At 37.1% G+C, this 16,276-nt stretch overlaps 1 protein-coding gene across 5 annotated transcripts in view; it reads left to right on the forward strand.

Annotated features, from left to right (window-relative positions):
• RPS6KA3 (ribosomal protein S6 kinase A3) overlaps positions 1-16,276 on the forward strand; it is a 115,134-nt gene that overhangs the window by 49,244 nt on the left and 49,614 nt on the right. For all 5 annotated transcript variants that reach the window (XM_028122558.2, XM_028122556.2, XM_028122560.2 and 2 more), the window contains 2 exons: positions 7,021-7,137; positions 11,700-11,781. In XM_028122558.2, the coding sequence (XP_027978359.1) occupies positions 7,021-7,137; positions 11,700-11,781 (199 nt within the window). The remainder of the gene's footprint in view (positions 1-7,020; positions 7,138-11,699; positions 11,782-16,276) is intronic.

Consider the following 16,276-nt stretch of genomic DNA (forward strand, 5'->3'; position numbering starts at 1 on the left):
ATTTCATTTATTATATATCTCAGGCATCTAGAAGAGTGCTTGGCATGTATTAGGTACTCAATAAATAAATGTTTAAATGGATGAATGAATGAATTCCCATATATAGCTTGAGGGTATTGAACATCTAGGCTGGGGGTGGGAAATACCTGAAAGTGATGGGGTTGTAGACAGATGATACAGGGTTGTGATGGAGACCAGCCGCCAGCCTCACAATTTTACCTATAGCTAGAACTTTACTTATCAAATAAACATAGACTTTGTAAAAATAAAATACAGAATTTACCATAAGTTTTAGAAATACACAGTGTAAGTTTTTCATGATGATGAATGGGAAGCTATCCATGTATAATTTAAAATATACTTGTACCAGAGAATGTAAAAATACGTGAACCTCACAGGGGAATAATGGATATAACTTAAATCTGTGCTCAACTTCATTGACAAAATTCTTTTTCCATAAAATTATAGTTGCTTTACTGTGTGCTTAAGGCAAAAACACAATTTTACAAATGGTCAAACTGTAGTTCTGTGTTTCCATGTGACAGATTTATTTCAGTTACAGGTGATTTATTCACATGATATGTTTGTCACATGCAAATGTCTGTCCTTGGATTATCAGTGCCTTTGGAAATTTGATATTCCTCTTTGCATCCATCTCATGAGATTCTAGGTATGAGCTACAAGAGCACATTGTTGCTTTTCTACCTGTTGTCCAAGATTGCCCAAGCATTAGTATTATGTCCTAGTTGAACCTCAGATTCATTTCTAAAATACCCATGGTCCCATAACTTGGAAAAACTGGTGACATTAAGCACATTCTGGGCATTGAGATACCAACCAAGGATATTTTGCCTATTATACCGCTATGGCTGTATAACATAAAAGTAGATAGAAGGTAGTTGCTAATGTGACTAGTAAAAATTTGAACTTGGAAGGAACAAAAAAATGTGTTGAAGATAAAACCGTGACAGGTCTTTAGAACTTGGGCCATAGGCCTCGATCTTTTCTCTCCACCCCCAAGCACACTGTTTTGCACTTTCTGAGCCCCAATGTAGAAAAAGACTTTTGAAATTCTAGTTTATATCTTAAAGAGGTTTCGCATGATTACATCCATCTTGGGGTAAGAGGGTAGGGAATGGAGGAAGTTGCTATTTTTTTTTTTAAAGAAACATTGACAAAAGGAGCACTTGCAAATTTATTTTAAAATAAGATTTGCCAGAATAAGAAATTCAGTATGACGGTGGGAAAATAAAACCAAGGAAGTCTCTCAGAAAATAGGAGAAAAAAGATTAAGTGACATACAGGATTCAATTCCAGACACACAATACCTAACTAATAGAGGAGTTGCACAAAGACAAACCCTGAAAAATTGATGGAAGGAAATTTATCAAAAAAGAAATGTTAGAATTCCCCCAGAGGCAAAGAATTCAGATCTTTAAATTATAAAGGCTCACCAACCATCTAGCATTCTAAAGGAAAGAAGACCCATATTTATGTCACTAGTGTGGAATTTCAGAAGTACAAGGATAGAGAAAATTCTTAAAGCTTCTGGAAAGAAAACAGTTCACCTTCCCAAAAATGTGTATCAGGCTAGCATCACCCATCTCAGTAGCAGTCCTGGCTGCTAGAGGGCAATGGACCATTAGCGTCAATGTTCAAGGCCAGATGGTTTTTGTGTTTTTTTTTTTATTTTTTAAGATTTTATTTATTTGATAGAGAGAGACACAGCGAGAGAAGAAACACAAGCGGGGGGAGTGGGAGAGGGAGAAGCAGACTCCCTGCTGATCAAGGAGCCCGATGTGGGAATCGATCCTAGGACCCTGAGATCATGACCTGAGCCGAAGGCAGACGCTTAACAACTGAGCCACCCAGGCGCCCCTGAGGCCAGATTGTTTTTATTCTATAATTTGTACCAAGCCAAACTATACAAATGTGAAGACAAAATAGACATCTTCGGATGTGCAAGGTTCAGAAATTTTTTTTCAACATTACCTTTCTTAGGAAGTTACAAGGGAGTAATCTAAGAAAGAGAATGATATGGGAAGCTGAGAATAGTGGGTTCAACCAGGAAAGCCCTGAAGAGATATCTGGAGGTAATAGCTGTGCAGCAAGGCCTAGAGACCAATCATTCCTGATGGGAGGGTTAAGAGAGGGCTCGCAGAAGAATGGGAAGTATGGTAAGGGGTTAAGGAAAAATTAAGACTAATGGTCAGATTAACCTTTCCCTCCCCCCAGGAATGATGGGGCTGTTAGAAACAGGAAAAAAAAAAAAAAACATGTAAAAACTTCATGGTCCCAATAGAGCTCAAAGTAAAATGTATCATGAATTTAAGCATTTGATGAAGTATTGTTTTGGTTTGGTTTTTTTAAGTCCCTTCGGATTGTCTTGGAAGTCACTGCTATGGGCCCATATAAAAGGAAATATAATGTACTTTCTAGCCTGCATTTAAACAATGTATTGTCATAAAAATGTTAATGCTGGTGTATGGGCCTTTTGCTTTTAAAATCAGGCTGTGGAGACAGTATGAAGGGTTTGGTTGTGGTTACAGGAGAGAATGTTAATTTTCTCAATATTAATAAAAACGTAAAAATATAGGGGCGCCTGGGTGGCTCAGTTGTTAAGTGTCTGCCTTCAGCTCAGGTCATGTTCCCAGGGTCCTGGCATCGAGCCCTACATCGGGCTCCCTGCTCGGCGGGAAGCCTGCCTCTCCCTCTCCCACTCCCCCTGCTTGTGTTCCCTCTCTCGCTGTCTCTCTCTCTGTCAAATAAATAAATAAAATCTTTTAAAAAATATATATATATATAGCTAGCAGGTTAGGGAAGTTTCAGAGAAAAAACGTACAGGCACTATTTTTTTTTTAAGATTTTTTTTTTTTACTCGTTTATTTGTCAGACAGCAAGAGAGCACAAGCAGGGGGAGCAGCAGGCAGAGGGAGAAGCAGCCTCCTCGCTGAGCAAGGAGCCTGATAACGGTACTCGATCCCAAGACCCAGGATCATGACCAGAACTAAAGGCAGAGACACTTAACTGACTGAGCCACCCAGGCGTCCCAGTATAGGCACTATTAACCTCCTTTCATAAAGTGAGGAGTTAGGGGGTGCCTGAGTGGCTCAATAGGTTGTTTCCAACTCTTGGTTTCAGCTCAGGTCATGATCTCAGGGTCATGAGATCAAGCCTCGCATTGGGCTCTGTGCTGGGGTCGGGGGTGGGGAGTCTGCTTGAGATTCTCTCTCTCCCTCTGCCCTTCCCCCCTTGCACACTCTCCCTGTTTCTCAAATAAATAAATCTTGAAAAAAACAAAACTAAGTGAGGAGTTAGGATTCTATCCAAAACTAATAGAAAAGATGAGAAATTTATGTAAAAGTAGTATAATTATCAAATAGTGGGGAAGAAGATGATGAAAGGGGTATGAGTGAATCCTTCATCTTATTTTTAAATCAGCAGGCATTGTCTTAATAAACCAAGAAATTACCAATGTAAGTGCAAAAGGAACTAACTTTTTTTAAAAGCCTAGGTATGGGGGTGAGAGGAGACTTGTGTTTCATCATAGGGTATTTTGTCACTATTTGATTTGTCATCCATGTGCACATAATTTAATTTTAAAAACAAAAAGTTTAAGGAACAGGAAATAACCCAGGTTGACAAAAGATTACATGTAAGGCAATGTTGGGAGATGATACCATAAAACTAAGTGCAGCCATATTGTAGAGGGCCTTATATGCCAAGGTGAATTTAATTTAGGAAATTTAATTTAGGAAAACTTAGAGGAGTTTTTGGGCAGTCTCGTCATATGACTGGAGCTATCTCCTTTCAGAAAATGAATTTGTTGAGCATCTGGGCGGCTCAGTCGTTAAGCGTCTGCCTGAGGCTCAGGTCATGCCAGGGTTCTGGGATCGAGTCCCACTTCCAGCTCCCTGCCCAGCGGGGAGCCTGCTTCTCCCTCTCCCTCTGCCTGCCACTCCCCCTGCTTGTGCTCACTCTTGCTCTCTCTGTCAAATAAATAAATAAGATCTTAAAAAAAAATGAATTTGTTGGGAGGATGAAGTGGACTGGCGGTGGCACAAAGGGGCATTATGAGTAGCCAAGCTCGTTTCAGTTTTCCACAGGAAAGGTAATGAAGAATTGTACCTGGGTGATGCTTTTGGAAATGAGGGGGGGTAGAAAGAAGGGTATTCCCATTTCCTTGTTTGATACACAGTAGATGTTTTAGTGTATGTTTGTTGAATGAAGGGATCAAAGGGAGATTCTCTGTTTTTTGGTAACTTGTTTGACATGAGAGGAAAGGAAGGGTAGTCATCCAAGATGAAATCTTTCTTGAATAGTTACTTGTTTATTTTCAGACCCATGACCTGATTGTAGCTCTCATTATGAGAGTAAGACTTGATCCTATATGCCTGCTGCAAAATGCAAAACATTTATAATTCAGTGATCCTTCCCTGCCTGTGTTGCATCCTTGTGACACATAATTATAGTATTTTTATGAAATAGAAGATGAAACAATATTGCAGCCTAGAATTACATCCCACTTACCCAGGAAAGAAAACTGATAAGACATTTGGAATATTATAGAGTATAGTTCTTCACAGCCTCATAATTTAAAGGCATAAATGGCTGTTAGATTCCAGTTAGGCTCTTGAACAGATAGTTTTTTCCATAGTAGGCTGACTGGCACATGCTAGAATCCAACCCTTGGCTTTTTTTTTGAGTTTAAATCTGTAATCTACTGGTCTTTAAATTGTGATGTGACAGCACTTTGGGTTACAGAAAAGAAAGAGGAGAACTTCTTTATAATTTCATTTCCATGTATAATGTATATAATTTAGTAATACAAAAAGTATATATAATTTTTAAGCCAATAAGTGTACAAATACACAAAACATAGGTTTTTTTTTAACTGATGAGGATATGCTACCAAAAGTTCAGAGACATTTCTCTAATCACTGTAGCTCACTGACCCAAGAGAAACAGACCAGTTACAAGGATCAAGGGAATAAGTGTGTATGTTCCTGTCATTGATCTTGGGTGGGGAACCACAGAAGCCTATGACAGTCTCAGTATGGTGTAATGCTATGAGCCTTGTTTTAGAAGTCATTAGAAGTCAGAACCTGGAATTGATCCATAAGTCTGCCAGTTATTCGCTTGTGATCTTTACTTAATCTCTTTAAACTTCAATCTGTATTCAAACCATTTGGCCTTTAAAAGATCTGTCAAATTTCTAGTAATGAATGGGGGAGTCTGTAGAGTATTCTGAGATGTTTTTGCTTGCTCTGAGGTATACTCCGCCCTGTTGTTATCAGCCCTCTCTAACATTGATATGTAGTGAAAGATTTGTTATGAAGCAATAAATATAAGATAAAAGGTGAAAAAGCACCTAACCAGGCTTGGTACATGGTAGGTGCTTAGTAAATATTTGCTGGGTTTTAATCAGTTCCATACATACATTGTTCTTTGAAAATTTTCTTAGAAGAATTTGGTAATTTGCTTCCTGCCTTTCCTAATATAGCTACAAATAGCTATCACTCTTGAGCCCCTGTACACCGGTCTCATTTGCAGAGAAGGGGTGCACAGAAAGGGGGGATAGAGTCTCAGAGTCAGGTAATGCTTGATTCTACCCTAATACCTACTGCACAGGATGGTTGTGAAAAATAAAGGAGATAGTGCATGTGAAATTACAAAATAAAGGACTAAACCATATTAGGGGATTGTTTTATTGTTGCCACAGTTCTGAAAGCATCCAAAATGATGAAGCTACCTAAGTATTAGCACAGTCTACAAACTTCTGTCTTACAGAGTAAAATAATGGGCCTAGATTCCTTTCTTGTCCTATAAGAGCTTTTCTTCCTTTTACTGCTCATTTTCAAAACCTGCCACATTAGTATACCAGTATATCTTTTTGAGAAATCTTTGTAATTCCATATATAGCCAACATTCTATCTCAGAAAATGCTAATTGAGCTCAAACATGCATATGGAACACAACAATAATAAAAACAATTATTTGTGTACAACACATTTCGATTCTATTAATAATACTTAGGCACTAGGAAAAAACATTATAGGCAAAAAAAGAAAAATAGTCTTTGACAGGCTTATATTTCTGGTTCTGTTGGGTTTTGTTTTATTGTAGTTTTTGGCTGTAACATAGTACATGTCTTGATTAAATAAGGTGTACTTTATCTGCTAATCTCAGAGTGAATAAGTAATTGAAAGTCTGTGTATACATACATATATTTTCAACCTTTCTCCCTTTCTGACGCCTTCCCTCAGATATACTGAAGCATCCACTGTCTAACAATCCTTCCCTTAACCCTAAGACCTTCCACTGTTCCATTATGCTGGGTAGTAACTTTTTTCTTGTGTCTAATCCTCCATTTCAAATGTTTAAGTCTTTTTTGATTTTGTGTTTTAGAGTTGTATCTTTCTCCCTTAGATCTCAAGTAGTCCTAGAAACAAAGTAACTTACATATTTCCAACAGAATAAACTTCAGCATACTGATCCAAATGGCCTTGCTGAGGGTAGAAATCTCCATGTTTGCCTTGGAATATTTTTCAACCCCACTCCCCAATAAATACGGGATGTGTGTGTGTGTGTAGCATTAGTTTTACTTAATACAAGCACATGTCAGAGCACAGCAGATTACTCTGTTGTGTTTTCAGACTTCTTTACACCCTCTGCCCTCACCCCATGAAACTATTCTAATTATCTCCAATAGGAAGAATGAAGACTTGGAAATACTCAGTGCTAATGTTAAGTAGAGGTTAAATTGGTCTATGCAGTGGGCTGGTATCATTCTCTCTGACATTTAACTTGAAAGTATATTCCTGGGGTCACGTGGCTGGCTCAGTTGGTAGAGCATGCAGCTCTTGATCTTGGGGGTCACGAGTTCAAGTTGGACATAGAGTTTAAGAAAATAAATAATAATTTGAGGATTTCTAATATATGCTAAATTTATATTTCTTGATTTATAGCTGGAGAAAGTATCTCTAACTCTCTTTTCTCCCTTTATATTTGCTTCAACAGGAAGAAGGCAGTATCAAAGAAATTGCAATCACACATCATGTAAAGGAAGGACATGAAAAGGCAGATCCTTCCCAATTTGAACTTTTAAAAGTATTAGGGCAGGGATCATTTGGAAAGGTAAGTCATGAGTTTGTGTTTTTAAAAAGTTGTTTCTTGGAATTTGTGTGTATTTCATACAGATGGAGAATGGAAATATTTAATGAAATACTACCAATCTCCGTACAAGCAGTGTTTCTCTGTTCTTATATTTCTCACTATAAGTAGCCTGAGAAAGTGAATAAAGTCATTCAAAAGTACACTGGAAATTTTCATAAATTGACAATAATTACTTCATATTTATTTTATCTTCAAGACCATGTGACTTCTCTTAATTGCACTTTGCAAATGATTCAAAATAAGAAAAAATATTCCCCTGATATACTTTTTGAGTCCTCATGTAGATTTGGAAGGTGATGTTGCCGGATACATTATAACAGTATATCTCAATCTTTCCTTCATAATATCCCTAATACCAGCAGGAAGTGAATGCCTACTCCAAAGGAATGGGGGGGGGTGGATTACCACTAAGTATAAAATTTTGGAGACTTAACAACTCATCTTTAAAATGAATATAAAGGGGATGCCTGGGTGGCTCAGTCGGTTAAGCCTCTGCCTTCAGCTGAGATCATGATCCCAGGATCCTGGGATCAAGTCCCAGGTCGAGCTCATTGCTCAACGGAGAGCCTACTTCTTCCTCTGCCTGCCACTCCCCCTGCTTGTGCTCCCACATACATTCTCACTCTCTCTCTCTCTCTCTCTCTCTGACAAATATTTTTAAAAATAAATAAATAAGAATGCAAAGGTTAGATTCTAGTCAATGATATCCATGTTTGTATTTAATATCAAAAATGTTTCCCAAAGCCACCAACTAAAATTGCTCCTGGAGATGCAACATCTTCATCATTTTTCTTCAAATATTCCTTGTTCCCCTGCTGCATACCTCAGGAGCACTTTCTGTCCTTCATTTTGAGAAGTACAGCATTATGATTACTATTATTTGATCTAACTGTTCCATTTCTCAGTAAGAGGAAGATTCTGAGATTGCATTCAACTTTCACATTGCAATGCTTGCTTACCACCTCCCTGTGAGGAAACATCTGAAGATAATATGGTTTGCAAGCTTCAAAACAACACCACTTTAGCTCCCTTGTGTATTTTAGGGGGCCTGTTTAGCAATTCTTGGCTAATATAGGTAATTTATTACAGCTGTTAACCTCCTTTAAACCCAAAGTGATGCTTTTATTTCAAATATTGGTTAAGGAGGCAGTAGAATATAATGGCTGCAACTTTGGGCTCTAGGTCAGCCAGACATGGATTTGATTTTTTTTTTCTCCTACTTGTTACATGTGCTTGAACAAGTTACTTAACCTCTTCAAGCCCCATTTTCCTCTTCCAGCCAGTCATTAAGTATTGAAATTCCTCAAGGTTCCATTCTAGGCTGCCTTTTCCTCACTTTATACTCACTACTAATTATTTTCTCTATGCCCACTATCTTAATTATAACCCACATACAGCTGTCCTGACAGATTTCTCTCTCCAATCTAGATCGTGCCTCTAAGCTCTGAACTCTTATGTCCAGCTGCATATTTTGTTCTCACATGATTCAAAGGCAGTTTAAACTCAACATGTCTACAACCAAAGTCATGATTTTCCCCTGCCCCCCCCAACCTGTCCTGTTTCATTTTTCTCTGCAACTGTGAATGGCATCCAGTTAAGCAAATAGAAACTTGGGAGGCATTTTTTACATATCCTTCTACTGCCCACCTTTTCTGCTTGCCTCTCCCCACCAATCTGAACTATCGGCAAGTCCTATTGATTTAGTAAAGATTTCTCAAATCATGCCTGTCCTCTCCTTCTCCACTACCACTCCTCCACCCTATGCCACCCCCATTTCTCCTTGGCCTATTGAAGGAGGCTCATAACTGGGACTCCCAAATTTATTCCTTCCTCAAGCCACTATTTACATAACAGCCAACAAGAGCTAATCTTATACTTCAGTAGCTTCCTTTAGCCTTTAGGATAAAGACATAGTCTTAAGACGGCTGAGAAGCCCCTTGTTCTGGTGCCTAGCTACCTGAACAACATCACTTCATATATTTTTCACTGTCTGTGTTCTGGCTACATTGGCCTTAAGCCCCTGGCTCCATCCCACTAGAAACCCTTTGCACGTGCGCTTCCCTCTGGGTGAAACACCCCGCCACAACCTTTTCCTCATTTTATTAGCACCTCTCATGCTTATGATCTCAAAGAAGTCTTCTCTGCCATTCTAAGTCATATTTCTCTATTTTACCCTGTCAGAACATTATATACCTCTTCACAGCACTCACCACAATTTTAGTTTTTCATTTGTGTAATTGTTTATTGCCTATCTCCTCCCCTAGACTATGTGTTCTTTCCATGAGTACAAGGGACATGCTTTGTACCATGTCTCAGCATTGAGCTAGTAGCACAGTGCCTAGCATATAATTCTGGAAAGAAGTAATGATAAAATAATAGTCCTGACCTCATAGGTTAGTAGTGAGAATTAAATGATAAAAGGCCAAGCACATAATATCTGCTATGAAATTGTATTATCATGCAGTCATATTATGGACAAACCCAAATAGATTGGTTTCTTTCCATACATTAGATTTTCAGGGAACACAATATTTAAGTTGCCAGTAGTTAGCATGCATCTCCCTTTATTTCTTTAAAAGTAAGTTAAATACCTTACTATAAATAGCAAACATTAAAAACAGGGCGTCTCCTTTCTTACTCATCCTAAAAAGCCCATGTAAGCCAAGGAAACAGGGATGACCTGTCAGAGCTTAGAATAGCTTCATGGGGGAGTTCGAAAGGTCATGAATGCTCTGGCTGGGGAAGATCTGATGGCATCTGGGACCACTGCTGCTCCTGCTACACTTAACTGGTGACCTGCCAAAGGGAACAGATTAAGAGCGCCTGAGCAAGAGCACAGAACTGGGTGGCTGGCCTGGTCCTTGTTCCAATACCTCCACTGTGACACTAGTCAAATTATTTAACCTCTCTAAGCCCTAGCTTGGGCAGCTATAAATAGGCATTCCTTAGTCCGCCTGCCTCCCAAAATTATCATGATGATGTATTACAAATGCTTGTGAAGGTCCTTTGTAAACTAAGAAGTGCTGAAAAGTGTTAAGGTACTTTCAAAGAAGGGTGAAAAAAGTTTGGAATCCATAAGAATTTTTCTTGTGGAATGGCACAAAGAAGCTGGATTTAGGGAATCTTAAGAATAAATACCAGATAAATCCTAATTATCTCTACCTAATTAGAAATTTTTTCTGTTCAAAAATATTAATAATCTCTGATTATCTTTAACATTTGAACATCATTCCCTCTTAGGAACCTGATTAAGAATGCTTTTTTCTCCCTCGTTGGGCTCACTACTAACTGGCTAAAAAGAACTAAAGGGTGGGGCATCATGGAAGGGACAAGAGGGAGTGATTTGGGGAGAGGAACACACAATGCATCAGGGTTTCTGTGCAAGTTGTGGTGCTCTTCACTAAACTTTTGAGGTCATTGCCAGTCACCTTTGGCACAGTTTCTCAAAGTGAGGAACTCTGCCTCGCCCTAGAATCAGTTGAATGTAGCATTTTTTTATTTTTGCTAATAGCCTGGCATGCTAGTGCAGATCATTGAGAGCTGACCTGAAAGTTAATTCTCAATTATAATTGCTTCTCTTCCCATCTGTGGCAACTCAATAGCAACTGCTAGGAAAGAATAGACAGAAGAAAAAAGTTGAAATTCAGGTCCATTTAGCAAATATGTTTAAAGATTGAATGAAAAAGATCATGAATCACTATATTGTATACCTGAAACTAATATTACACTGTATGTTAACTGACTGGAATTTAAATAAAAACTTTAAAAAAAGATCACAAACTTAATGTTCATAATGAACAGAAAAGATTTATAGTTTTGTATTAGCCATGTTATAGCATGACTGTGAATTATTTAGAGCAGACTTTATTCTTTTTGCATAAATTTCACACTATATTTTGAAAGCAGATAAAAATAACTTGGAAAATCAAGAGGCTCAGTAACATACCTAAGAACTGTGTTCTTCATATTTTAGGTATATGTGATAATTTGATTTTTAAAAGGTTGAAAGGTAGGGTTCTGTCTTAAGTCACATTAAATATTTGTGAATAGGCTTCTTCAGTGTGTTTTAATTGTTCTTCCCAGCGATGAGAAATTTATGTACAGTTTTCATACACAGACAAGACCAATTATCAGTGAATAATTGTATCAGCGGAAAATGGTGGTCAAGGGGAACTCCTGTGTGACAATTTCTGTCAAATCGGAAGAATTTTTGTTTTGTTAAAAGCAATGACCACTTGTGTTATACTTTAAACATGTTAGACTTTAATTACACAGTTTAAAGATTTTTGTGACTTATATATTACATGCTCTGGGAATTGGCAGACAACAAAAAGAAAAAAAAATGTATTCATTTATGTTGACACCCCAAGTGATTACCACTGTTTACAACTCATTGTATTTATAATTGATACATAAGAAAAATAAGCATCTACAGTGTATCAGAGTCTCGAAAGGGTCTTATTTTTAACAATGGCATAGTTTGTGATACTTTGTAAAACTTATTTTCCCTCATTTAAATACAGGTTTTCTTAGTCAAAAAAATCTCAGGCTCTGATGCTAGACAGCTTTACGCCATGAAAGTATTGAAGAAGGCCACACTGAAAGGTAAGTGCTGCAACTGTTTATGCTGTTTGCATAGTCTAAGCAAACTGAAAGGTCTCAACAGATCTCCAGTGACTCCTAGGCCAGTTACTTACATTCTGAATCTGTTCCTGTTACTGCCATTAAATTTAGACTTTCTTTTAGTGAATTTTTCCTACTGGGCTAGGAATCCTATGACTAGTGAGAATAGGAGTTGCCATGTTATAAAAGAAGTATTATAGGGGCGCCTGGGTGGCTCAGTCGTTAAGCGTCTGCCTTGGCTCAGGTCATGATCCCGGGGTCCTGGGATCGAGCCCCGCCTCGGGCTCCCTGCTCGGCAGGAAGCTTGCTTCTCCCTCTCCCACTCCCCCTGCTTGTGTTCCCTCTCTAGCTGTGTCTCTCTCTGTCCGATAAATAAAATCTAAAAAAAAAAATATTATAAATTCATCTTGGGCTTATGCAAGTAGAGGTTTAGAAAATTCAAACTGGGTTTGATTCATCTTCAAATCACTGTAATTATTTTAATGTTTTGAAAACCTACTGATTTACCCAATGCAAAATAGCTTTTATCTTAAGGACTTTATCATCTTGACTTCTGGTCTCCAAGTAAGTTTTTATTCTAAACCTCTGATTTTGAACAATCTTATATAGGATTTGACTCTTTTAGGTAAATAGTCATTTAGAAGAAATTATACATAGTTTTAAAAATACTTAAATCTTTTATTTAGTAGTTTTGGTTATTTTACCACATAAGCTCTAGTTGTTAATGTATTGATTCCCAGCATCATTTTTTTCCTCTTCAATTTACATGTAATTTTAAAGCTTTTAAAAATGTTCAGAAACGGGGGTGCACGTCTGGGTGGCTCAGTCGTTAAGCATCTGCCTTCGGCTCAGGTCATGATCCCAGCGTCCTGGGATCGAGCCCCACATCGGGCTCCCTGCTCGGCGGGAAGCCTGCTTCTCCCTCTCCCACTCCCCCTGCTTGTGTTCCCTCTCTCTCTGTGTCTGTCTCTGGCAAATAAATAAACAAAATCTTTTAAAAAATAAAAAATAATAAAATATTCAGGAAGGAATATTTGTGATGATCATTTATTATTTCTGGTGTTATTCTTTCCAGTTAGTCACCTACCCTGGATATCCTCATTCCAAGAAATTCCACCATTCTCTATAAACACCATCCTTTGCTTCCTTTCTCTTGTTCCCTTCCTGAATGTATTTTCTTTCCTATCTAGTCTCTGCAACTGGCACACTACTTACTTGATTCTTGCTAGGACCAGGGAGTGAAATTATATCCTCACTGCCCTACTTTATATCACTACTTGTATAACTTTATACCTACTCCCAAGTTATAAAACTACATTGGTGGAACTTACACAAAAGAGGTCATTCACAAAAACAACAAGAGTAGGTTTCATATATTTAACAGGATCTGTGTTGTGCATAATGTACGTAAAAGAAACTATGAAACTGAAAAACCTAAAAGATATCAGGAAAGGAAATAAATGCCTAATTCCTTTTAGAGAAGGCTAACTGTTGTTAAGAATCTCAGTATTCATCTAGCCATCCAATTAGCTCTATATCATCAAGATTCCAATTGAATTTTCCTTTAAATATTTAAAATTTCATTTGAAAAGCATACACATCAAAGAGAATATGTGCTGTGCTATATGGCAAACTAAGTATACAGAACAATGAGAAATAATGGTTTCACAAATTTTGTTTGAAATACTCCTGAGCAACCTGGAAAAAAAAATTAGTCTTCTCTTAAACCCTATGCCATAAAAAAAAAAATCTAACAATCTAATCAAACAGTCTAACTGAATATTACAACTTAACACATCTAGGAAACTTGTGAACAGATGTTATAAACAGATTGACACTGCAAAAATTTTAGCCTTTCACATAATGAAAAGTAGTATAAGTAAGAAATTATGAAATTATTTGCCTCAAATATTAGAAAATAATAATACAAGGAATGAGTACAGGGCTCCTATGGGCCAAATCTAGGACAATTTGAAAATTGGCAATAATTAATGATAGTGCTAGATTACAAACCACTGAATAAAACAAAAATCCAGGGCACCTGGGTGGCTCAGTTGGTTAAGCGACTGCCTTCGGCTCAGGTCATGATCCTGGAGTCCCTGGATTGAGTCCCGCATCGGGCTCCCTGCTCGGCAGGGAGTCTGCTTCTCCCTCTGACCCTCCCCCCATCTCATGTGCTTTCTCTCATTCTCTCTCTCTCAAATAAATAAATCTTTAAAAAAAAAATCCATGGATTGATCCATAAATTAAGTAATGTGGAGCAAAGGAAAGCTCTTCCTTATAGTAGAATTCCAACTAATAAATGTAAAAGGAATAATTGAGTTAGGAGGTCCTGAAAAGTATCATTACAACCTCTACCCAAAGGATTTCAGAATAAATTTTATGAAGGGGGATAAAATAATGTTTGGAAAAATGTTCCATTTTGATGATAAAGAAATACATGTAAAATAATGTTATTTCATATAATGGCAACATAAATTGGAAAGTGGTTTTGCAATACATACAGAGAGCCATTATTGCTGCTAAATTAACCTGAGAAAATAATCTCAAAGAAAGAATTCATGCACTTGAAAATTCTTACAGCAACATTAATTTATAATGCTGAGAATTTAGAAATCACACAAATATTGAAAATAGAGGAATGTTTAAAAATTATAGTATACCATTTAATAGAATATTATTTAAAAGAAATATTTCAAATATAATCCCCAAAATGAACTAATGAAAATATGTAAGTGGACAGTTATAACAAATTTGGCTACCACAAGTATGTAAAATTATATGGATATAAGCTATAAAAGAAACCCTGGAAAATGAAAATATTTGACATACTGGAATTGTAAGCTGTCAGATAACTTTAATGCATTCTTAAATTCAATTTTAATTTCTTTCAAAGTAATATGTATATAGAATCTTACAAAATAGCATTGCCTTACCAACCCTCCTCCCTATTCCAATTCTCGACCCTCAGAGACAATGACTTTCATCTCCTTAACTGCTATTTCTGTCATTTACCTCCATACTCAATACTCTTTTTTGCAATTCTTTGATTGTTTTCATTTGGTGACATAATTTATTGACTTCCTAACATGGCAGATTAAGATTTAGTTCTTTCATACTACCACCCATACATAATTCCACCTTTCATGTCTGCCCAGTAATGTTTTCATTATTACAGCTTGCTTTCTTTTTTTAAAAAGATTTTATTTATTTGCCAGAGAGAGAGAGTGCGCGAGCACAAGCAGGGGGAACAGCAGGCAGAGGGAGAAGCAGGCTCCCCGCTGAGCAAGGAGCCCAATGCGGGACTCGATCCCAGGACCCTGGGATCATGGACCAGAGACGAAGGCAGACACTTAACCAACTGAGCCACCCGTGTGCCCACATTATTATAGCTTTATAAGAACTGTTCCTAAGTAAGCCGAATAGTATACTGGAATCCCATTACCTTCACATCTTTGCTGTATTAGATCTCATTTTCTAAATTCTGTGTCTACCTCTTTCTCAGTTAACTCACCAGTCTAGGTAGAACACATCTCCTAGTAGCTACCTCAGAAAGGGTGAATGGATGGTAAAATTTTTGTGACTTTGAATGTCTTAAAATGCCTTTATTCTACCCCTCAGTCAATTTATAATTTGGCTGAGTGTAAAATTCTAGGTGAGAAATAATTTTCCCTCAGATATTTGAAGGCATTGTTTCCATTGTCTTCCAGTTTCCTGTGTTGCAGTTATGAGGTTTATTGCAATACTGACTTCCATTCCTTTGTACGTAAGCTGCTTTTCCTCTTTGGAAGTCTAGAACCACTCTATTCTTTATCCCTGGTGTTCTCGAATTTGTACAGTGGTATTTCTTTAGTGTGAACTTTTAAAATTCACCATACCAGGTATGGGGTGGTCTCTTCCAGTCTAGAAACTCATTTCTTCAATTTTGGCAAAGTATTTTGTCTTTTCTTCCCCATTTTGTAACTCCTGCTCTTTGAATATGTTGGACTTCCTGGATCATTTCTTAATTTTTTTCCTTTGTTTTCCAGTTTTGCCTTTTTTTTCTATTTTCTAGGAAATATTACCAATTACCTTTCAAACTTTCTATTGACGTTTTTGTTTCTACCATCATTTTTAATTTCCTAGATTTTCCTTGTTCTCTTTCTATTTTTAAAAACTTTTTATTATGAAAAGTGTCAAACATTTACAGAAAGAAACAAAAGAATATAGAGAAGCCCCGTATACCCTCCTTGCTGCTTCACCATTTCTCAACTCATGGTCAGTTTTTTTGCATCTGTGTCTTTTCCCCTCTCTTGATACTATGAAGCATATCCTAAACATTGTACAATTTCTTCTGTAAATATTTTAGTATGTATCTCTAAAAGATAAAGATTCTTAAAAGAAATAATACAACTCTATCACTATACCTAAAAAATTAATATACAGGTATCTAAATGTTTGAATTTCCATTTGTGCCTGTTGTTGTAATTCATCTCTC

The sequence above is a fragment of the Eumetopias jubatus genome, unplaced genomic scaffold (assembly GCF_037043125.1).
Source record: "Eumetopias jubatus isolate StellerSeaLion01/CBP00866 unplaced genomic scaffold, mEumJub1_p1.0 scaffold_11, whole genome shotgun sequence".
Taxonomy (NCBI): domain Eukaryota; kingdom Metazoa; phylum Chordata; class Mammalia; order Carnivora; family Otariidae; genus Eumetopias; species Eumetopias jubatus.